This window comes from Schistocerca nitens, chromosome 3 (genome assembly GCF_023898315.1).
Source record: "Schistocerca nitens isolate TAMUIC-IGC-003100 chromosome 3, iqSchNite1.1, whole genome shotgun sequence".
NCBI lineage: Eukaryota > Metazoa > Arthropoda > Insecta > Orthoptera > Acrididae > Schistocerca > Schistocerca nitens.
The window spans coordinates 486,175,142-486,198,667 of NC_064616.1; the positions used below are offsets into that span (position 1 = coordinate 486,175,142).

General features: G+C 41.8%; 1 protein-coding gene across 1 annotated transcript in view; it reads left to right on the forward strand.

Moving 5' to 3' along the window:
• LOC126249632 (feline leukemia virus subgroup C receptor-related protein 2-like) overlaps window positions 1-10,952 on the forward strand; it is an 84,982-nt gene extending 74,030 nt beyond the window's left edge. The window contains exons 6-7 of the mRNA XM_049951309.1: window positions 3,968-4,078; window positions 10,181-10,952. Coding sequence (XP_049807266.1) covers window positions 3,968-4,078; window positions 10,181-10,526 — 457 coding nt within the window. The 3' untranslated portion in view covers window positions 10,527-10,952. The remainder of the gene's footprint in view (window positions 1-3,967; window positions 4,079-10,180) is intronic.
• Window positions 10,953-23,526: the final 12,574 nt, after the last annotated feature.

The window sequence follows — 23,526 nt, forward strand, 5'->3', positions numbered from 1 at the left end:
TTCAGATCCCTTAATCGGGCAGGTAGGTTAGAAAATTTAAAAAGGGAAATGGATAGGTTAAAGTTAGATATAGTGGGAATTAGTGAAGTTCGGTGGCAGGAGGAACAAGACATTTGGTCAGGTGAATACAGGGTTATAAATACAAAATCAAATAGGGGTCATGCAGGAGTAGGTTTAATAATGAATAAAAAAATAGGAGTTGCGGGTAAGCTACTACAAACAGCATAGTGAACGCATTATTGTGGCCAAGATAGACACGAAGCCCATGCCTACTACAGTAGTACAAGTTTATATGCCAACTGGCACTGCAGATGATGAAGAAATTGATAAAATGTATGATGAGATAAAAGAAATTATTCGGGTGGTGAAGGGAGACGAAAATTTAATAGTCATGGGTGACTGGAATTCGAGAGTAGGAAAAGGGAGAGAAGGAAACATAGTGGGTGAATATGGATTGGGGGAGAGAAATGAAAGAGGAAGCCGTCTGGTACAATTCTGCACAGAGCATAACTTAATCATAGCTAACACTTGGTTCAAGAATCATAAAAGAAGGTTGTATACATGGAAGAATCCTGTGGATACTAGAAGGTATCAGATAGATTATATAATGGTAAGACAGAGATTTAAGAACCAGGTTTTAAATTTTAAGACATTTCCAGGGGCAGATGTGGACTCTGACCACAATCTATTGGTTATGAACTGTAGATTAAAACTGAAGAAACTGCAAAAAGGTGGGAATTTAAGGAGATGGGACCTGGATAAACTGAAAGAACCAGAGGTTGTACAGAGGTTCAGCGAGAGCATAAGGGAACAATTGACAGTAATGGGGGAACGAAATACAGTAGAAGAAGAATGGGTAGCTCTGTGGGATGAAGTAGTGAAGGCGGCAGAGGATCAAGTAGGTAAAAAGACAAGGGCAAGTAGAAATCCTTGGGTAACAGAAGAAATATTGAATTTAATTGATGAAAGGAGAAAATATGAAAACGCAGTAAATGAAGAAGGCAAAAAGGAACACAAACGTCTCAAAAATGAGATCGACAGGAAGTGCAAAATGCCTATGCAGGGATGGCTAGAGGACAAATGTAAGGATGTAGAGGCTTATCTCACTAGGGGTAAGGTAGATACTGCCTACAGGAAAATTAAAGAGACCTTTGGAGAAAAGAGAGCCACTTGTATGAATATCAAGAGCTCAGATGGAAACCCGGTTCTAAGCAAAGAAGGGAAAGCAGAAAGGTGGAAGGTGTATATAGAGGGTCTATACAAAGGCGATGTACTTGAGGACAATATTATGGAAATTGAAGAGGATGTAGATGAAGATGAAATGGGAGATACGATACTGCGTGAAGAGTTTGACAGAGCACTGAAAGACCTGAGTCGAAACAAGGCCCCGGGAGTAGACAACATTCCATTGGAACCACTGACGGCCTTGGGAGAGCCAGTCCTGACAAAACTCTACCATCTGGTGAGCAAGATGTGTGAAACGGGCGAAATACCCTCAGACTTCAAGAAGAATATAATAATTCCAATCCCAAAAAAAGCAGGTGTTGACAGATGTGAGCCGGCCGAAGTGGCCGTGCGGTTAAAGGCGCTGCAGTCTGGAACCGCAAGACCGCTACGGTCGCAGGTTCGAATCCTGCCTCGGGCATGGATGTTTGTGATGTCCTTAGGTAAGTTAGGTTTAACTAGTTCTAAGTTCTAGGGGACTAATGACCTTAGCAGTTGAGTCCCATAGTGCTCAGAGCCATTTGAACCATTTTTGACAGATGTGAAAATTACCGAACTATCAGTTTAATAAGTCACTGCTGTAAAATACTAACGCGAATTCTTTACAGACGAATGGAAAAACTGGTAGAAGCCGACCTCGGGGAAGATCAGTTTGGATTCCGCAGAAATGTTGGAACACGTGAGACAATACTGACCCTACGACTTATCTTAGAAAATGCATTGAGGAAAGGCAAACCTACGTTTCTAGCATTTGTAGACTTGGAGAAAGCTTTCGACAATGTTGACTGGAATATTCTCTTTCAAATTCTAAAGATGGCAGGGGTAAAATACACGGATCGAAAGGCTATTTACAATTTGTTCAGAAACCAGAAGGCAGTTACAGGAGTCGAGGGGCATGAAAGGGAAGCAGCGGTTGGGAAGGGAGTGAGACAGGGTTGTAGCCTGTCCCCGATGTTATTCAATCTGTATATTGAGCAAGCAGTAAAGGAAACAAAAGAAAAATTCGGAGTAGGTATTAAAATCCATGGAGAAGAAATAAAAACGTTGAGGTTCGCCGATGACATTGTAATTTTGTCAGAGACAGCAAAGGACTTGGAAGAGCAGTTGAACGGAATGGACAGTGACTTGAAAGGAGGATATAAGATGAACATCAACAAAAGCAAAACGAGGATAATGGAATATAGTCGAATTAAGTCGGGTGATTCTGAGGGAATTAGATTAGGAAATGAGACACTGAAAGTAGTAAAGGAGTTTTGCTATTTGGGGAGCAAAATAACTGATGATGGTCGAAGTAGAGATGATATAAAATGTAGACTGGCAATGGCAAGGACAGCGTTTCTGAAGAAGAGAAATTTGTTAACATCGAGTATAGATTTAAGTGTCAGGAAATCGTTTCTGAATGTATTTGTATGGAGTGTAACAATGTATGGAAGTGAAACATGGACGATAAATAGTTTAGACAAGAAGAGAATAGAAGCTTTCGAAATGTGGTGCTACAGAAGAATGCTGAAGGTTAGATGGGTAGATCACGTAACTAATGAGGAGGTATTGAATAGAATTGGGGAGAAGAGGAGTTTGTGGCAGAACTTGACAAGAAGAAGGGATCGGTTGATAGGACATGTTCTGAGGCATCAAGGGATCACAAATTTAGCATTGGAGGGCAGCGTGGAGGGTAAAAATCGTAGAGGGAGATCGAGAGATGAATACACCATGCAGATTCAGAAGGATGTACGTCGCAGTAAGTACGGGGAGATGAAGAAGCTTGCACAGGATGGAGTAGCATGGAGAGCTGCATCAAACCAGTCTCAGGACTGAAGACAACAACAACAACAACAACATTATTTACACGCGGTTGATAACTTTAAGCACTCGAGTCACTGTTAAATCAGAACAGTATTTCTTTAATAACCCACTCACCCATATTACTAATCAATATTCATCCTCTCATCACGTTCCCTCGGTTGTATTCATCACCTATATTAATCTCACATTTAATGTTCATTACTATTCCGTGTAACACCGTTACTCAAATTTCTAACTGCCTCCGCCCGACTCACTCGCATGCAACCACACGAGCACTCGAATCAAAAATCTCCCGTTGACAACACTACAGTTGTTACAGATCTGTTATAGCTGCCCAGCTACTGTCCGACAGGTTACCAAAGAATTTGGCATTCGTAAATATGGTACACTTTCAGTTAACAATGTGAAGGTAAACCTCTGCCTTCTTCTCTTAGCCTACGGCAGCGACAACAAAGAAAAATTTTGGTGAATCACTATAATCCTATCTGGTTTCGTTCTGTTTCAGCAGACACAGTGTCATTCTGAAACGACTGTGATTGCGCACATTACCCTGTAGACTTCTTGAGTAATTTTGCGAGGCGATAATACGTCTCCTCTGCGTTCACAGATCTGCACTAAAAGTGGATGATGTACATATTCAGTGAAAATAAAAATGCTAGAATGTGTCTTTGGCCCTCTATCTGTAACACACTATCGAAATGATTTCTATAAATTCTTGGAAGAGACTCTTACTTTAAAAGTGTTTTCCTGCGTACTTTAAGGGCAAAGCAACTCCAGCGCTAACATAAGCTAGCTATCCGTTGTGATTTACCAACATGCAAATAATTGCAGTACATCTATCAGTATCTATGTCCAGTAGGTGAACTAAATACACATACATGTACAACGTAGTATACTTTACAGTCTGCTTGTGAATCACCTTAACTATTCTTTTAAACAGGGAAACCGCTGTGGCTATGGTTGTAGCCATCTTCGTGAGCATGCTGGTCTTCACTTTCACGCTGCCGCTAAGAAACCAGGCCGTCGTCTATGCCGTTCTTTGGTTCATGGGGTAAGTACGATTAAGACATTTACACTGCAAGACACTGAGTTTATTTGTAATCTCACCTTAAATTTCCTTTACGGAAATGGTCACTATAACGCACTTGCTAATATTTGGACAATATTGTTATTATTATTATAAACAAATTTTACGTCACTACTGGGCACAATTATGCGTTGTCATCTTACGTCCGCACTTAGATGATCTTATTTGGCTGAAACGTGTCCCAGCAGCATTGTGTACTGATATTACAATTTCATAGACAGAGTACCCAAACTTTTAGAATCATAATTAGCAGAGGTCCTAAACTAAGTACTTTGAGATGAGGAACTAATGTCCGGTAACGAATATTTATATTTTATTGAAATAAACACCCTTCGCCTTTTAGCAACAGCTTAAGGTCCTAGCAAGTGTTCAAAGTGGCGGCTGCTATTCTGATACACACATTACACAACGACACAAAGTTTCGCCGCACTTTCTCGGATACCCTAGTTCTGTGATGTCAAATGAGATAGAAGGGACGGAAATTATCAACCAGTTCCTACTGAGGTTTCATTCACTAACGATTTCATGGAACTCAACAGGAAAAAATTCATAGGAATGAGTATCGGCTATTGCACTGGCCATCTCGCCTTTCAATTCAGTGACGAGGGTACGCTTTTCAGGTGCTCGCAGGTATTAACACGGAAGTAGAATGGTGTCGCAAAAACGTCCTTTTTGCGGCCAACACGAGATAAAGTCCCCAACAACTGCGGTAGCTCGAATGAACAACGGGTAAATTGCACTATTGGACCGGAGTGACAACAGATAAGGTCCTATTAGCTTATCTGACACGATTACGGCCTACTGTTTCCTCCTCAGAGCCCGAAATAACAAGTCGCAATAGCATTCCGCACACCATGCTAACATGCATGGATTTCGAAAACATCGATCATGCGAAACCCTATTTGCGTATTTCTTACATGACATCCGGAAAGTCATGGATCAAGGAAGACAGGTAGATGTAGTATTTCTTCATTTCCGAAAAGCCTTTGACTCAGTGCCTAATCTACGCTTATTATCAAAAGTACGAGCGTATGAGATATCAAGCAAAATTTGTGTCTGGATTGAGAATTTCTTGTCAGGGAGGACACAGCATGTTATCTTGAATAGGAAGTCATCTACAGGCGTAGAAGTAACTTCTGGTGTGCCCCAGAGAAATTTGTTAGGACCCTTGATGATCATGTTGTATATTAATGACCTTTCAGAAATTATTTATGGTAATCTCTGACTTTTCGCTTATGATGCAAGTGTCTAGAATAAAGTACTGCCAGAAAAGAAGCTCCACAAATATTCAGTCAGATCTAAATAAGGTTTCAAACTTGTGCAAAGATTGGCAATTTGCTTTAAATGTTGTGAAATATAAAACTTTTGGTCTTCACAAAGGGAGAAATCGTAGCATCCTATGACTACAATATTACTGAGTCACAGTTAGAACCGGTTAGCTAATACAAATACGTTTAACAACTTTTAGGTGTAGGGAATGGAGCGATCAGGTACGGTCCGTTGTAAATAAAGCAGGTGGCAGACTTCGGTTCATTGACAGAGCCCTCGGAAAATTTAATCAGTCTACAAAGGATATTGCTTCAAAACACTCGTGTGACTCATCCTAGCTTATGGCTCAAGTGTGTGGGACCCATACCAAATAGGACTAACAGGGATTACTGAACGAGTACAAAGAAGGGCGGCACGAATGATGACAAGTTTTAATACAAGTTTTAATGCTCCACGGTAGAGCGTCACGAAAACGTTGAAAAACTTGAATTGGCAGATTATTGAAGATACACACATATTATTCCGTGAAAATCTACTTCAAAAATTTCAGGAATCAGTATTAAAAGGAGAGTGTAGAGATGATCTTGAGCCCCTTACATGTGACTCCCACAGGGACCTTGAAGACAAAGATAGGCTAATTAAATCTCGCACAGAGGCATTTAAGCAATCATTCTTCTCGCGCTCCATACACAATTGGAACGGGAACATGGGGTACCATACGAAGTACGCTTTGCCACGCACATCAAAGAGATTTTCATATTACGCATGTAGAAACAGATGTGGAGTCCTACTGGGCCACACTAAAGTTCATCTCCGGAAATTTACCAGTTCGAGTAAAGAATTTAGCGTGCAGTTTCTGATACTCCCTTGGCTCTAAAAACACAAAGAGTTGTTCATGGTCATCAGTCTGTCTGCTACAAAAGTTAAGCTTAGTTTGATTCAAAAGATCAGTGGACTGAGCTTTGGCACAAATACATCGCCTAATATGTATGTCTAAATACATTCTGCGTGCCATGGTACAGAGTATGACAGAGGGTACTTGGTAACAATATTAGCCTCTCTGTGTATAGTTCGATTCGTGTACGGAGGGAGGCGAAAATGACTCTGTGTGTGTGTGTGTGTGTGTGTGTGTGTGTGTGTGTCCTCTCTCTCTCTCTCTCTCTCTCTCTCTCTCTCTCTCTCACACACACACACACACACACACCGTGTTCTCAGCATCTCTACGTAGCATGTATGGTGGAAACAATTAAACAATTGAACTGATGTACAATCTACTCCAATCACAAGCCAAAAGGGTTTCGCGAGAACAACAGCACCCTTCCTTCGTGCAGTATGGGTCGAATAAAAGTGTCCCAGACGAGTGGATACGACTGGACGTGAATGTACCCATATAACCACACCACGTGTACGCTAGTTACGTGATCCACACCGGTTCAGAGCGCAGTTTACGCTGTGTCAGTGAAATGAAATGAGCGTACGGCATTGTGGGCCGGGAGTCCCCATGCGGGGAAGTTCGGCCGCCGAGGGCAAGTACTTATTGCATTCGACGCCACATTGGGCGACTTGCGTGCCGGTGATGGGGATGAAATGATGATGAGGACAACACAACACCCAGTCCCTGGACGGAGAAAATCTCCTGCCCCAGCCGGGAATCGAACCCAGGCCCCTTGGCGTGGTAGACTGTAACTCTACCGCTACGCTACGGAGACGGACGTTGTGTCAGTGTGAGTGAAGCAGTGCAGAGGGGACGATGGTACTCACAGTAGAGCAAGGGGTGTTCGTTGGGGAAGGTTATGTGACAACAGACCGGTGGAAACGGTGTGGTCGGTTGTTTGCAGAGAAGTTCAATGGCATCAAAGAGCAAAGAGTGCCGTGCAACGCTTGGACCGGTAATGGCGGTAGACAGGATTTGTTTTGAGCAAGTCAGTAAAACATTCCGAAACGTGCCAGAAAATGTGTCTGCAGTTCACCAGAAAATGCTTCAGATTCCTACCAAATCAACCCGACGTCTGTCGCTAGAGACCAGCATATCACGGCGATTATGCGGACGAATTATCCACCTGGACTTGTTCTCAGTGCCAGTTGTTTTCTCCACCCTGTATATAGACTATACCGAATGTTACAGTTCGGCGTCTCTCAATGCCTTTGGCACATTTCGTGAAGTATACTTCGTGTACATGTCAACGACTGGTGTAGTACTCTAAACTAGTAGCATTAGAGTGTTGTACACAGTTTCATTAACCGATGCACACCATATCCTAGAATCTTGCCAATAAGTCTAACTCTTACATGCTTTTTTCGCTCTACTGACCCTACCTGTTCATATTGCTGCGTCCTATTAACCCTAGATATTAAGACGATGTGGTAGGCCGTAGACGTTTACCACTAATGGTATAATCTGTCACTATCAAAGTCTTCTTTTGTTTATGCGCATTAGGATGCAGTCACCGACATTTAAAGTTATCGAACATTCTTTTCACCAAGTGTAATTAGTTTTTACATTTTAATACAACTATACTCTCCCTGGACACTGCATCCTCACCAGTAAATAAAGGCGCCACCACTAGTGGTTGACGCGGCTGTGTCATGTCAGTGGTGGGTCTTGAGGCTCTGTATATGATAGGAAGGCTAAAGGAAGAATTTTACGTCCATCCAAATCAACATGTTTGAGGTGCTGTTTCCCACTGAAACTGAGAAACTGAGGCGTTGCGGCACACTTCATCTGTTTGGGGGGGGGGGGGGGGGGAGACTGCTGTGTCCCATGTCTTGGAGAACCAAGAGCAAAATGATTTCGTCAGTTAATCCTCGACACTCTGAACGTACGGAAAATCATGGTGTCTCATATAAAAATGGCAGAAAGGGATAAGAAGGTTCACCATGTGCGATCAGTTCGTTTGTCCGAGGGCTTCATTTAACATGTTGAAACGGCATTTTCAGCTGCCATTATGAGAACAGCATGTAACCGGCTGCAGATCCTAGAGCACAATGGAACAAATTATACATGTTGTCTGGGCTCTGAGGTAGCACCTGGATCATTTCAGTTACATAAAAGGTTGAGAAAGCCTGCCTTGCTCACAGAATTTCAACGAAGCTTGCAATCTACATCGTTGTTCCAGAACTGATTGTGCGCCCTGGTACTGAATTGAGTGGTAGACTTGAACTAGAGGTTTGCAAAATAAGGGGTGAGAACTTTAGGGTTCTCCTAGCTGAATGTTTGAGGGGTGCATACAACGTTTCGAGTCCAGATAGTGATAGCTGCAGGTGACACCGAAGTGGTGATGTAGGACTCAAAGAAATATCCCACACAGATGAGTCATTTAAAATCTTAGTGATCAACTGTCGAAGCATTGGCGACAAAATGCCAGGTTGACAGCGTTCCTAGAAATCACATTATATTGGGTACAGACAGCTGGCTAAAACCCGAAATTGAGAGCAGTGATATTTGTAGGAGGAATCTGAGTGTATACTGAACAGACAGTTTTGTGGGAAATGGAGATTGCGTATTTGCTGTTGTAGACAATACACTCAAATCCAACGAGATAAACATTAAAGTTTCATCGGAGACAGTTTTGGCAAGAGTCAATATCAAGGGTGGACAAAGGCGTATAATTCGGTCATTCTATCGACAGCTCGACTCAACTTCAGATATAAATTTTATAGGAAACCTCATCTCACTAATACAAATGTTCCCCAATAATACTGCATAATTAGAGGAGACGTTAATCATCTAACAGTCGATTAGGGTAACTATAATATCGTTTAAGTGGTGGGCGTGACAAACCATCTTGCAAACAAATATTAAATGACTACTCAGAAAATTACTAAGAACAAATAGTTTGGAATCCCACTCATAAGGGTAATATAGTACATCAAATGGCAACGCACAGAACTGACCTCTTTGAGAAAGTCTACACTGAAAGCGCTATGAATGACCATGGGGCAGTAGTAGCAACAATGATTACGAACGCGCAAACAGCCACTAAAACCAGTAGAAAGATATACATATTCAGTAAACGAGATAAGGAGGCAGTAGCCATATGGTCACCCCTGCCTAGAATCCAGCCAGTGCATTACCACCGCCTAAACTACGGCTCAAATACAGGAATGCCGGCGCGTCACCCATCTGTGCCCGCAGGCGCCCAGCTACCCGCAGGCGGGCACTCTAGCTGGAACAGCCTAGCCTAATTGGCCACACACTAGGATCAATGTCCCCTCCGGTCATCCAGATGTCCCCCGTAATTTCCATAATCAGTTAAGTTTTATTCCAGAACAGTTCGTTTGAAATGGACATGACCAGTTTTCTTCCTCATCTTTGTCCTACATGAGTTTGTCCTTCATCTGCAGTGTTCTCATCGTTCACACGATGTTAAACCACAGTCTTCCTTCCTTTACGGCGCTGCAGTCTGGAACCGCAAGACCGCTACGGTCGCAGGTTCGAATCCTGCCTCGGGCATGGATGTTTGTGATGTCCTTAGGTTAGTTAGGTTTAACTAGTTCTAAGTTCTAGGGGACTAATGACCTCAGCAGTTGAGTCCCATAGTGCTCAGAGCCATTTGAACCATTTGAACCTTCCTTTACGTTATACAGATTGTCAAAGAAAAACAGCCTCTGTAACACAAATATATTCAACTGAGAATCTTGTCCACACTTATTAGGCCCTGGATCACCAACAGTCAGTTAAGACTGCCGCCAATGGTTAAACATTCGACAAGACGTTACTTATAGACCTTAATTCTTTTTGCGGATGAGATGTTTTGTAGAAGCATATGTTGGAGATTCAGTGTGTTCTGTTTACAGGATGAGTGCTGGCGGCTACTTCCCGGTGAGTATGGAGTTCGTGGCCGAGCTGACGTACCCAGAGCCCGAGAGCACTGCCGAGGCCTTTCTCATGGCGGTGATGATGGGCACCAGCTCCGTTGGCACTGTGCTCTACGGCTGGATGGTTAACGTCACCGGCGACCTGTGGGCAAACGTGATGCTCAACGTGATCATGTTCTCCGCCATCGTGGTCACCGCCTTGATTAAACCTGACCTGCGCCGCTTCAAGATGTCGCTGGCAACCAACGCTCCCGAGGCGGTGCACATGCTGGCGACCGTGGGTGACTCCCGAAAGAACAGCGTCAAAAGTGACGCCCATCACTGACACCTGCCACGTGGGGACACCTGGCGGTGCAAAAGCAGTTGGTCCTTGTCGCAGGCAGCACATTCTAGACTGGAAAAACGTGAGAAGAATAGAAATGATGGAGGTTAACGTTTTCGCCGGATGAAGTCAATTTATATTGCGTGCACTGCACCCGAAGACTATAATGTTGGGGCCTACAGAGTGACACATATATGAAGAGAACGTTTTCCCCGTTTCTGGCTCACATTGTAAATGGCACCTGCAGGCGGGTGTCTGAATACATGAGTTACCAGACACAACAGGAGTCAGCAACAGATTCGTGTCTGTACGATGTGAATCTTCACTGTTTACTTGGTGACGTGACATTTCGAGTTAACCTTAATTTCGATGTACTAACTGACATAAAGACAGTACTGTATCTGGTACTGCCACCTCTTCTGTTGCAATCAGCACAAAAATAAATAATGCTGTTTTATTTACTAGAGAAGACAAATTATTTTAATTAAAAAAGTCATGTAATTTCACGAAAAATTCATTAATGAGGACAAGGTAAGCGCCAAGAAATAGTAATGTACTTTCTCAGTCACTACATATGTTCGAGATCGGAAACTAACTATATGCAAATTGCTTCAATCGTCATTTGTCTTTTACTGTATCTATTATATATTGTATTGGTACATATCAGCAAACATTAATATCTATATACTCTAGCACCGGGGACTGATGACCTTCGCTGTTTAGTCCCCCTTAAACATCCCATCCCCCACTCTAGCACCGTTTTGGGTTATGTTAGTTTGCTAGCTAGGTGGCGTAGTGAATAAGAAAGGCAGTTCAGATCCTCGTTCGGCCATCCAACTTATTTCTTGCGTGGTTTTCCATAAGATCTTGATGCTAATACCAGAATGGGGTCTCAAACTAAGTCATTTGTGATTTCCTTCCCCAGAGTTGCTAAATTCTAGTTTTTTGTGCTCTGTCCCTAATGACCACGTCGCTGACGAGACGATCTTACATTATTTTATGTACAGGTGGTGTGATCCTTCCTTCTGATCTACAGTAAAAAATGTACACTGGTACATAAGTCTCGAAGTCTGTATCTGAAACACACACACACACACACACACACACACACACACACACACACACGCGCGCGCGCGCGCACGCACGCACACAGACAAACAAGCGCGCCAGCGAGGACATGCGAATATACTGTATTATGTAGCTGCACTTGTTTTTTTTCCTCATTCACAGTAAAAACATACTTTGAGCCTCTCAATCACTTTGCTGCATATAGTCAAACCTATTGGACAAGGACCGCTAGTGGCTTGAGCCTTATTCTGCTACAATAAGTTCTACCAACCTCTTGTGAGCGCTTTGCCTACTATGTGCATTGCACTTCCGTAGAACTTTCTTAACTAACGAAAATCTACCATTCACCATCACTGCTACTGGTCTCGCATGTTTCATAATTTTTTAAACTATGAGACAAGATTCAGAAATTTGCCGCTAATCTTAGAATGAGATATCATCGTATTTTTTCTGTTGCGGGAGAAGCAAGAAGAGATTGTGTTTAACTTCCTGCTGACAACGAAGTCATTAGAGACGGAGCAGGAGCTCGGATTAGGGAAGGCTGGGGAAGGATATCTGCCGTGCCCTTTCAAAGGAACCACTCCGGTATTTGCCTGAAGCGATTTAGGGAAATGAAGGAAAACCTAAATCTCGATGGCCGGACACTGGTTTGAACTACACGCATACTATAGAATATGAGCTAGATAAAAACAAGTGTATTGTATTTGAGAAAACATGTCTAACCTTTCAGACGACTTAAAATTTTGCATAAAATCCTTTCTGTGATTGAAACAAGCACATCTACTGTGTAACATGACCGTATTCTTCAACGATCAGCCACATAAAACTGAAGCGTGTCCACGCACCCAGGCTGTGTCCAACGTACCAAGTATGGTGATTCGACAGACAAAAGGCTGGGAGCTCTTTTGCAGTACTGTTCTGCAACGTTTCGCATCTTTCTTGAATTTCAGTAAGCGCAAAAATGGATTACGTGGAATGAAGCGGTGTGATTTTCCTTTAACAGCGTGACAACCAAACATGTTATGAAGCGATATAAGACGGGTAAAAGATCGGACCTGCAAAATTACAGACGAATTTCCCTAACAGCGGTTTGCTGCAGATTTGTTAAACATATTCTCAGTTCGATATAATAAAATTTCATGAGGCCGAGAAGCTTATGTCCACGAATCAGCACAGTTTTGGAAAGCATAGATATGATGAAACTCAGCTTGCCATTTTCTCACATGACATATGAGAACTACGGATGAAGGAAAACAGGTAGATTCCATGTTTCCAGATTTCCGGAAAGCATTTGACACGATGTCCCCCAGCAAACTGTTAATGAAGGTACGTGCATATGGAATAGATTCCCAGATACGCAAGTGGGTCGAAGATTTCTTAATTAATAGATCCCAATATGTTGTTCTTGACGGCGGGTGTTCATCAGAGAGAAGGGAATCGTCAGGAGCACGCCAGGGAAGTGTAATAGGACCGCTATTACTTTCTATACCCATAAAAATCTGGCGGACAGGGAGGGCAACAATTTGCGGTTGTTTGCTGCTGATGCTGTGGTATAGTGGACGATGTCGAAGTCGAGTGACTGTAAGAGGATACAAAATGACTTAGACAAAATTTCTTTGGGTATGATGAAAGTCAGTTAGCTCTAAATGTAGAAATATGTAAGTTGATGTGAATGACTACGAAAAATAAACCCGTAATGTTCGGGTACAAAATTAGTAGTGTCCTACTTAACACAGTCACTCCGTTTAAATATCTGGACGTAACGTTGGAATGCGATATGAAATAGAATGAACATGAAAGGATTGTTGTTAGGGAAGAGAAATAGTTGACCTTGGTTTTTTGGGAGAATTTTAGGAAAGTGTGATTCATCTATAAAGGAGACAGCGTATAGCACGCTAGTAAGACATATTCTTGAGTACAGCGCGAATGTATGGGATCCATATCCGGTTGAATTAAAGGAAGACATCGAAGCAATTCAGTGGCTGGCTGTCAGATTTGTTACCGGTAGGTTCGAACAACACGTAAGCGTTACGGAGATGCTCCAGGAACTCAAATAGGAGGGAAGTCGACGTTCTTTTCGAGGAACACTATTGAGAAAATTTAGAGACCCAGTATTTCAAACTGATTGCATAATGATTCTGTTGTCACCAACATACATTTCACGTTAGGACAACGAAGATAAGGTACGAGAAATTACGGTTCATACGGAGGCACAGAGACAGTCGTTTTTCGCTCGCTCTGTTTTCGAGTGTAACAGGAAAGCAAATCACTAGTAGTAGTAGTACAGCGTTATCACCTGTCAGGCATCGTACGATGGTTTACGGAGTATTATGTAGATGTAGATTACTAAAGGATATAATTTTTCATTGTGGCCGTCCATGTCATACTATAACCGCAAAGCCATGCGGTTTAACCAAGTAATATCCACTTATTTCTAGAAGCGTACGAGAATTCTGTAATCAACATAAAGTTGGTACTCCCGTCTGATCCAACCGTTTGCAAACAATCGATGAAGACAAGCTGTGGTATGGTGTGCACTACGAACTGGACAGACACAAATGATAGATAATGCACGCGAATAACAGAAATAACCACAGGTTGAGGTGACGCAGTGGTTAGCACACTGCTCGCACTCAGAAGGCGTGTAGTTCAAACCCGCGTCCGGCCAACCAGATTTAGGTTTCCTGTGATTTCCCTAATTGGCTCCAGGCAAATGCAGGGATGGTTCCTTTAATAGCGCATGGCTGATTTCCTTCCCCATCCTTGACACAATCTGAACTCGTCCTCCCTCATTGATGACCTCGATCTCCACGGATCATTGAACCCATTATTCCTTCATTTCTCAATAGTAGGCGTGACATTTTCAAATTTGCTTTCTATGTTTTCAGAAAAAAAAATCGCCTTTAAAATTTACTGTAAATATTTTATTACATTTTATAGACTTTTTCGTTTTTCTTACCCGCCAGGATAGCCGAGAGCGCTAACATGCTGCTTCCTGGACTCAGGTAGGCGCGCCGGCCCCGGATCGAATCCGCCCGGCGGACTAACGACGACGGCCAGTGTGCCGGCCAGCCTGGATGTGGTTTTTAGGCGGTTTTCCACATCCTACTAGGTGAATACCGGGGTGGTCCCCACGTCCCATCTCAGTTACACGACTCGCAGACATTTGTAACACATTCACATTATTTCACGATTTACACTAGGCGTAGACAGCTGGGGTACACTAATTCCGTCCCAGGGGATATGGGGTGGCGGCAGGAAGGGCACCTGGCCACCCCTAAAAATTAACGATGCCAATTCCGTACTTAGCCGGCCGGGGTGGCCGAGTGGTTCTAGGCGCTACAGTCTGGAACCGCGCGACCGCTACGCTCGCAGGTTCGAATCCTGCCTTGGGCATGGATGTGTGTGATGTCCTTAGGTTAGTTAGGTTTAAGTATTTCTAAGTTCTAGGGGACTGATGACCTCAGAAGTTAAGTCCCATAGTGCTCAGAGCCATTTGAACCAATTCCGTACTTAACCCTGCCGACCCTGCGCACAATACTGGATAAAAGCAGTAGCAAAAGAAAGAAAGGAAGATAGATAGATTTTTCGTTTTTAAGACATAATTAACATTTTTATGCTACATGTAACCATTTACACAGGCCGGCGTGAGCCAGGATGGGTCCTGAGGAACGAGTCAGTGTGTCCTCTGACTTGACTACTAAAGGTACATATCTTTCTTAACACTTTTCAAGGTCTATAAGTGGGCTTGACACAGTAATGTTGACATTAGAAGCCCTGTTTTTGTTGCACAGTATATTATTTCAATATAACAATAGTATATGCGAATTCTAGCAAGACTCCCGGCGAGGTTCCTGATGCATCGATTGAATTAAAATGCTCGTAATCGATATTGATTACTTTCCAATCACTAACAATTTTAGGCAGGAAACAGCACAGTGTGTACTGGGTGTAAGATGCCAATAAGTGATTTCAAAGTAAATTGCACATAACATTTCAGCGATCATTAACTAGGCGTATCATTTTCTGCTATCGAAGATGTAGATGTGCTAAACAGTGTTTTCTGCTACTTCACGTCAGTTGCAGTTAGAATCAGTTAATACCCGTCGATGTCATTTGATTTCTATTGATTTAAGTAGTCCCATCAGCCAACTTACCCAGAGTTTTATTAAAGTGTGCATGTAGTACGTGCACAGTAACTCACATAGGGCCTACACTATAATCCATAGTATGATTTTGCAATCTACAGTACGAGGAATTTTAGTATCCCAACAGTCGGGCTACGCCTTTAGTCAACTTTACAACAGTACTTCGAGGAAAGCAAAAATAGAAGACGACATGCATAAGCCAGCCGCGGTGGCCGAGCGGTTCTAGGCGCTTCAGTCCGAAACCGCGGGACTGATACTGTCGCAGGTTAGAATCCTGCCTCGGGCATGATGTGTGTGATGTCCTTAGGTTAGTTAGGTTTAAGTAGTCCTAAGTTATAGGGGACTGATGACCTCAGATGTTAAGTCACATAGTACTCAGAGCCATCTGAACCATTTTTGACATGCTTAAAAGAGAGGCTTTTTTCGCGCTTCCCTTTGTTGCTAAAAAGTGCAGAAGGGGGAAGACTCAAAAGGGAAAGAAACTTACTCTCCATAATCGAATGCCTTATTTTACCCATTCTTATTCAAAAAATGGTTCAAGTGGCCCCAAGCACTATGGGACTTAACATCTGAGGTTATCAGTCCCCTAGACTTAGAACTACTTAAACATAACTAACCTAAGTACATCACGCACATCCATGCCCGAGGCAGGATTCGAACCTGAGACCGTAGCAGCAGAGCGGTTCCGGACTGAAGCGCCTGGAACCGCTCGGCCACAGAGGCCGGTCCCCATTCTTATTACTTTGTAACAAAGAAGGTAGTATTCTTCGTGTCATAAATTGAAACTGCTATAGGAAAACTCGCCTTTCTTACAGTCACACTCAAAATTGTCGAATTAGTGCCTGCTATCCGCGCCGCTTTGAGCAGTCTAATCCTCCTGTGTCCCTACCCTCTCTCATCAGTCTTACGTAGACGTAACTATTCTTTATATATGGTATTCAATTTCTACATGCTATGTAATACTAAAATAAAAAAAATGTTGACCTGTGAAGTCTTAGCAGAAATTTGCCATCCATGCTAAAGAGGACTGTTATCAACCTTGCAATTCGACACCAATTCAGCCTGGTAGGTGCTGTAGCGGCTGAAATTAGGCAAACCATCCCAAGGGGCGTCGAAGGGGTCTCCTAAGCTTCAGGCTCTAGAGCAGCTGCCAGGCTGATTTAGTGTCGATATTTCCGTAGGTACGTTAAAAACGTGCTGTACAAAGGTACGTGGTTGGCACGGAGGGTGTTGCCGAACTGGGGGGCCTTAGAGGGAGCATTTGCCGTTCTATTCATGCGCATGTTAATGTTGCACTCCCGCGTGATGTGTCACTGAAGGACGGAAAACAGGAGGGCTGAAAATGCGTAAATACCGTTTCCTACTTGGAATCATGTTCAAATTTCGTCGAATGGTTTTCTACGGTCGCTAGTGGTTCCAACCTGTACCCGAAGGAAAAAATTGCGGTCGCGCTGCACTCCAAAGGTTTGCGATCACGTTCGATGAGGATGTAGCTCCACAATGTCTTCAGAGAAGGCACGAAACGTCCGAGAGTGTCAGCAGTATCAAAGTTATCAAGAACGTCTTCCTGTTGCTCATCGCACTGCGAACTCTAGTTTACAACAGCGAAATGTGTGGGAATCAACTTCGCAGGAAAAGGGATGATTTCATTGACGTCCTTCATGCACCCCCCCCCCCCCCTCCTCCTCCCGAGGCCTTTGCGTGTCAATTCTCAGCGGAGTTGTGTCTGAATTGTTTTCCTCGGTCGCCCATGAGGAAATCACGTAATTTCAACGGTGGGACGCGGTTCTGACCTCCATCGCAGAGACGTCAAAGGAAGGGGTGACATGTGAGTAAGAGGGCCTGTGACGACCTTCTCATCGTGTAACACGTTCGGAGTGGCGTTGGAAAGAATTGCGGTGAAATTTGATGCCAATATGACATCCTTAACCCGCCTTACAGCGCACGTGATCTTCCGAGCTGTCGCCTTTTGTTCGCGTGTGACGACATATTGCTGTTTGAAGCGTCGGCGAGCCCGAGGGTGACGTCGCAGAGCGCTACCTTTTTGCAACATTACAGAGAAAGGCTGTAAGCACATTTGACCCAAATTTCAATATTATTCTCCGCAATGCGAGTCAATTGTGAGGTTTCGAAAAAGTGATCCTGTAATTTTGTTGAGCATTGTAGTTAAGCTAATCCTTTACAGATAGAATAGCGCAGCTGGACGCGAACTACTGTATGTTAATATTCCACAGTTTTAAGGTAATTCGAGGCTTTGCTGTTTAACTGGTTAATTCGAATTTCTGCCCTGCTAATAGATCAAGAAATGTGCTCCTACAAAATTTCGACGTTGCTAATTTTTTTTCTAAATTGCGTCAGGGTAGACCACTAGAGAGGAAGAAGCAGGGTGAGTTACATAAAATGTGTCATTACTAATCTTGCCAACCTGCACAAATTTCTGCGTATGGCAGTGACCCTCTTAGGATATTTTTCTCTGGGAAAAGCTAAAAGGTACTACTTACGAGGACATACCGACGACACCAAGTGATATGAAACGACGTGTTACAGCAGTCAACGCTGAAATTTCTGATAAAATGTGAGAAAATGTACATCAGCCTTTACGTGACGGACTAGTAGCTTGTACTGAAGATTGTGGTCGGCACTTTGAACTCCATCTTTAAAAGCCAATTCCCTTTGATTTTCAGAATACAAAGCGTTTGTTTGATCATGCATGAAGCAGGCAAGTGCTGGTATTTACAATCTTCTTATTGTGGTTGCTCGTGACTACGCCTTGGGGAAGTTGGAGTAAAGAGGCCACTCTAAAAGAAATTTAATTTTCACCAAACCATGGTTATTGATAGATGCTTTCTACTTACTTATTTTGAAAGTACAAATTAAGGTATCACACTGAATAGTTAATGTAACGGTAAGATGGAAGTCAAGGGGCGAAACGATTGATTGAGCGTTAGGAGGCCTTTACTTTTCATATATATTTATTAAAAAAACAAAGACACTGCAAACATTAATAAAATTCAACACGCAATAGTGTCTGAACTTATTGATTAACAAAAGTTACCCATAATTAAAAAAAAAAAACACCACAGTAAACAAAATCTCTATTAAAAAATAGACCTGCAGCCTTCACGCTCCTCAACGTACCCAAATGTTAGATAAGAAAATATTCCAACTATTAAGTAAAAACTGGTACTTTCGTAAAAAATCGCCAGCTGACAATAAGAAAATTTACACAAGGTCCTCACAGACATGACTTGGCGATTTCTGCATAATCAAACATAATAAGAGTGCAAAACGTGACAGATGAACAGCTCCTCTATGTTACAGTCACCCATTCTGTATCTCCATTCAATAATACCATTAACATCACTTCATAAAAGACAGAATAGCATATAATTGTGGCACATTAAAGTCATTTCTTCAAGAGAAACAGCATCATTACCATTGAACAAAAGAAATGTTGCAAACAGGCATATATAAAAAACAGTTTACTACAACTATTAAAGAAAAGAAGCAAAAATGTCTTGCCTTCTATTAGTATGTTGCTGCTGAGTCAAATACTTCCATACGTTGTCAAGCTTTCCTCTTGGTTCTTGCTTCTCCCGCCAATAATGGTTCTCCCACACAAATCTGATTTCGTGCTTGCGGAACAACACAGTGCAATAAAATGCGACCTGTAACAAACCTGAGTTAATAACCTGCATGGACAATGTTGACAGGTAGTCAGTTCCACAGTCATCCACAAGGCCACTTCGCTGGAAGCGCTATAAGCACTATAAGTGGTTTACTATGACACTGTACTGTATATGGTCAGGGAAAGGGGGAGAAGGTTGTAACATATGCCTCGTGACGACAGTGTGCAGGAGGTCGGGCGGTCAGGACTTGAGGGTGGGCATCCAGGGCTGCCGTTAAATGACAGAACAGGAAATTAGGTACAATAAAGAGAATATATTTCAGTGTATGGCATACAAGGGGCGCGCATAGGGTCGGAAGTTACCAGGTTAGGGCCAGTCTAGGAGGTCGACCAATTAATTGAAATGGGCACTGGAAAGGGAAGCGGTTCATGTTAACTTATGTTGGTGGCCGGTCATGAAACGCAGAGCCAGAGGCTCTGCCGTTTGGAAAGACATCTGTTCCGCTCGAGGTCTGGTTTACAAGAGAGGGAGAGAGAGAGAGGTAACTGTGTTCCGCACCGCAGAACACTTCAGCGTCCACACACGTGATCTGTATCCCACGCACGCTATTGGCTAAAACGAATGGCGTGAATTCGCTAGCAGTTTCAGCGGAGGTCTCAGGGCTTCTATTGTCAGCAGCTTTAACTGGACAGAACTGCCTCGGTTTTGAAAGACAGGTAACTTGTGCCACGTAGGTACAGCGTAAGTTGTTCTAGGAGTAAACTTGTAAAGATTTCACTGGGCCTTTGAAATAAATTTTCTAAACCAATTCCCTAAAATACTCCTTGACCGGCCGCAATCATGTACATTCCTTCCCCCTTCCAGAGAAGTGGCGACAAACAATGTTTACAAAATGGCGTCAGTCACTCCCCGGAAAGACGGTTTGGCCTAGTATGGGCCTTAATGCTATGGGAGGGATCTGTTACAATATTTCATTTAGTGTATGTAAGTGGGAGGGGACTTACCTGCAGTCAAGTTTATCAAATTTCTTGAGTGAAGAAAATAATAAAATATTAATTGTTCAAATTTTGTGTAGAAATACAATGTCTTCTGTAATAACTGAAATCATTAGTGTCACAAAATACAACAGAAAATCCACGATTACATCAAAATATTTAATTCGACAATAATCGAAGTATTTGAGTAAGAAATATGATAAATCGACTAACTTCAGAGCATTAACACTTGGCTTGGTTAGAACTGGATTAAGTACATTTGAAAAAGAGTAATAACCTTAGTAAAATCTTGGCGTATCATCTGACTATTTTTGAGGGTAGTAGTTGCACAAAGTTGCTCAGGCTATGAATTTTTAACACAGTTCAGTAAAACGGAGGATTCACGTGCAAAGTCCAAGAGATAGGGTACCATAAAACACATATAATACACATTCTATCAATATTAACCCATGTTAAAATACAGAGTACAAAGCCTTTTCTTATGCAGACAAAACACTGGAATTAAGGATGAAATCAGGGGATAACAAAGGCTACATATTTAAATTACCGCACGGGGTAATATTCCTTATGCACATCACTTAATTTTTCATGTAAATTAATTGGTTAAAAGTGGGGCAAATGAAAATTAACAAGGTTGAAATGTGATCAAGTTGTGGTCTGAATGGTTGAGAACTTCTCAGTCGTCACACAGTTTCAATATTTTTCCTAGTAGTGTCACTCAACCACAATGTTTTACAAACCTGTTACGGTAATTATTAACAAACTGTTCTCTATAGTAAAACTACAACTAGAAAAACTGAAGAACAAGACCAGAACAGCCCCCGTTTGATTGTCAATTGGAAATGAGGATGGGTTACAACCTTATTTTTTCCTCTAAAACGGCAAAGTTCAAGAAAAATATATGCCTCGTCAACTGTTCTTAGAGTTTACAGTCTTCAGATTGTCAGGGAACTGTCATATGATATAAAATAGGCATAGTTATAGGCATGGAGAAACACAGAGGCAAAACTCCAGAGAAGATAATTAAAATGTGTGTCCACGATGACAAAACAGCTAACAATATCCTCATCGTATTCATAAAACTTTACATAAAAAAGGGAAAGAATGCAGTGAGTTTATAATCAGTTCATTAAATACGAAAAGATTCACATCTAGAATGTGGTTCTGTGCGACAGAAGCGCAATGTCAATGTACACAAATATGGTGGTCAGTGCAAAAGTATGTCGTGCATCTCCTCGGAAAAATGTAAATATTGCCAGTAAAAAGTAATCGTGTAAAAATTGTAAGGACGAAATATCGAAACTACACGAACAAGTATCCAACCTACAGTTTATTATCAGTACACTAAAAATGGAAAGTACTAAACTTCAAACACCAAAATGTGAACCGCTGATAAAGAAGAGTGCGCCGAAAATTCCACCAGAAACAACGCCCTTTTCTGACGAGTGGTCTCAAGTGATTAAGAATGAAGTTAAAAAAGTGTTGCAAGAAGAAAACAGTGCAACGAAGATTAAAATCAAGGATTCAGAAGTACAAATACCTCATAATGAGCAAAATGCAGTGAAAAACCGTAACCAAGTTTCGTGTGAAAACTTGCGATTTGTTAGGCGTCAAACAACTGCTACAAAAGGAAATAAAGTTCTTGTTTTAAGCGACAGTCGTGACAGAAACTGTGGGAGTATACTACAAGACGAATTAGGCAAAAAATTCAGTGTGCAAAGTATTATAAAACCTGGGGCGCCAATTAAGGAAGTTGTGAAAAACGCAGACAAATTAACTGATAACTTCTCCGTCAACGATACTTTAATCATTATTGGTGGCACAAATGTCACTGATAAACCATTAGAAGAATTGCAGAGGAACATGAAAGATTCTTTGGAATACATACTTAAACTCATGCAAAATACAAATTTAATAATTCATCCAGTACCGCTTACACATGACGCACAAGGTCTAAATGGAAAAATCAAAGCTGCAAACCGCATTATGTTAGAAAAAAATCAACACTGCTACATGTGTGTGTAGGAAGAGATTATCTAGGAATTTCGAAAGAATAAATGAATATACAACTCACGGTTTACCTTTAACCACAATAGGAAAGATTGGTATTTGTAATATGCTTGCTTCTTTCATACACATGGCGAAAACCGGAAAACCAAGTACCGGTACAGGAAAAAAGCATACGCAAACGGATAGTCAGATAGAAAGTGCCAGTCTCGAAGTGAAAGTGCCACCCACGAAAAAACAGACAGTTATGGACCATTTTATAACAAAAAATAAGCCCAATGAAAGTCATAACACACACTTACTAGGTCGAATTTCAAGCCATCAAATGCAGCAACAAGGCAGTCGTTAATGGACAGATGGGTGAAAAATGACGGAAAAAAGTGAAAATTGTGAACATTTCGACAGAAGAAAGGCGGGAATCCACAAACGGTGAACCAGCAAGCCACAAGGCAAACACTATGAATACCATGCCTGGAAAATATGAGGATTTTTTACCACTAAGTACACTAGCTCAAATAGTGAGGTGAGAGCTCAAGCAAGAAATTATTCTCTCCCTGTCCCTAATTTTAAATTACTACATCAAAATGTTCATTCGCTTCAGAATAAACTAAATGAGATAGAAATAATATTAAATAATGTAAATGGTATTTTTGTATTATGCTTTACAGAACACTGGCTCAAACAAGATATGTTAGAGCAAACATACCTTCCTCAGTTCAAACTTGCAAGCACGTTTTGTAGGAAAATATCGTGTCATTGGGGTACTTGTATATATGTTAAAGAAACTATTGAATGCAATAGTGTAACTAACTACCATAAACTGTCCTGTGATAAAGGTATAGAACTCTCTATTGCTGAACTACCAAGGCAAAATATAGTTATTATTTGTGTATACAGGTCACCAGATGGAGACAAAAATGGGTTTTACAATCACATGGTGGAACTCTTGGAAGAAATTCTCTCTCAAAAAAAAAAAAAAAAAAAAAAAAAAAAAAAAAAAAAAAAAAAAACTATTATTGATCGGATCTTGATAAATACGTGCAAATGTGCCTGTAACACAAAAGTTGTAAACATGGGTTTTAGCGATCACTATGCTCAAAAGTAGTAAAGGAGTTTTGCTATTTAGGGAGTAAAATAACTGATGATGGTCGAAGTA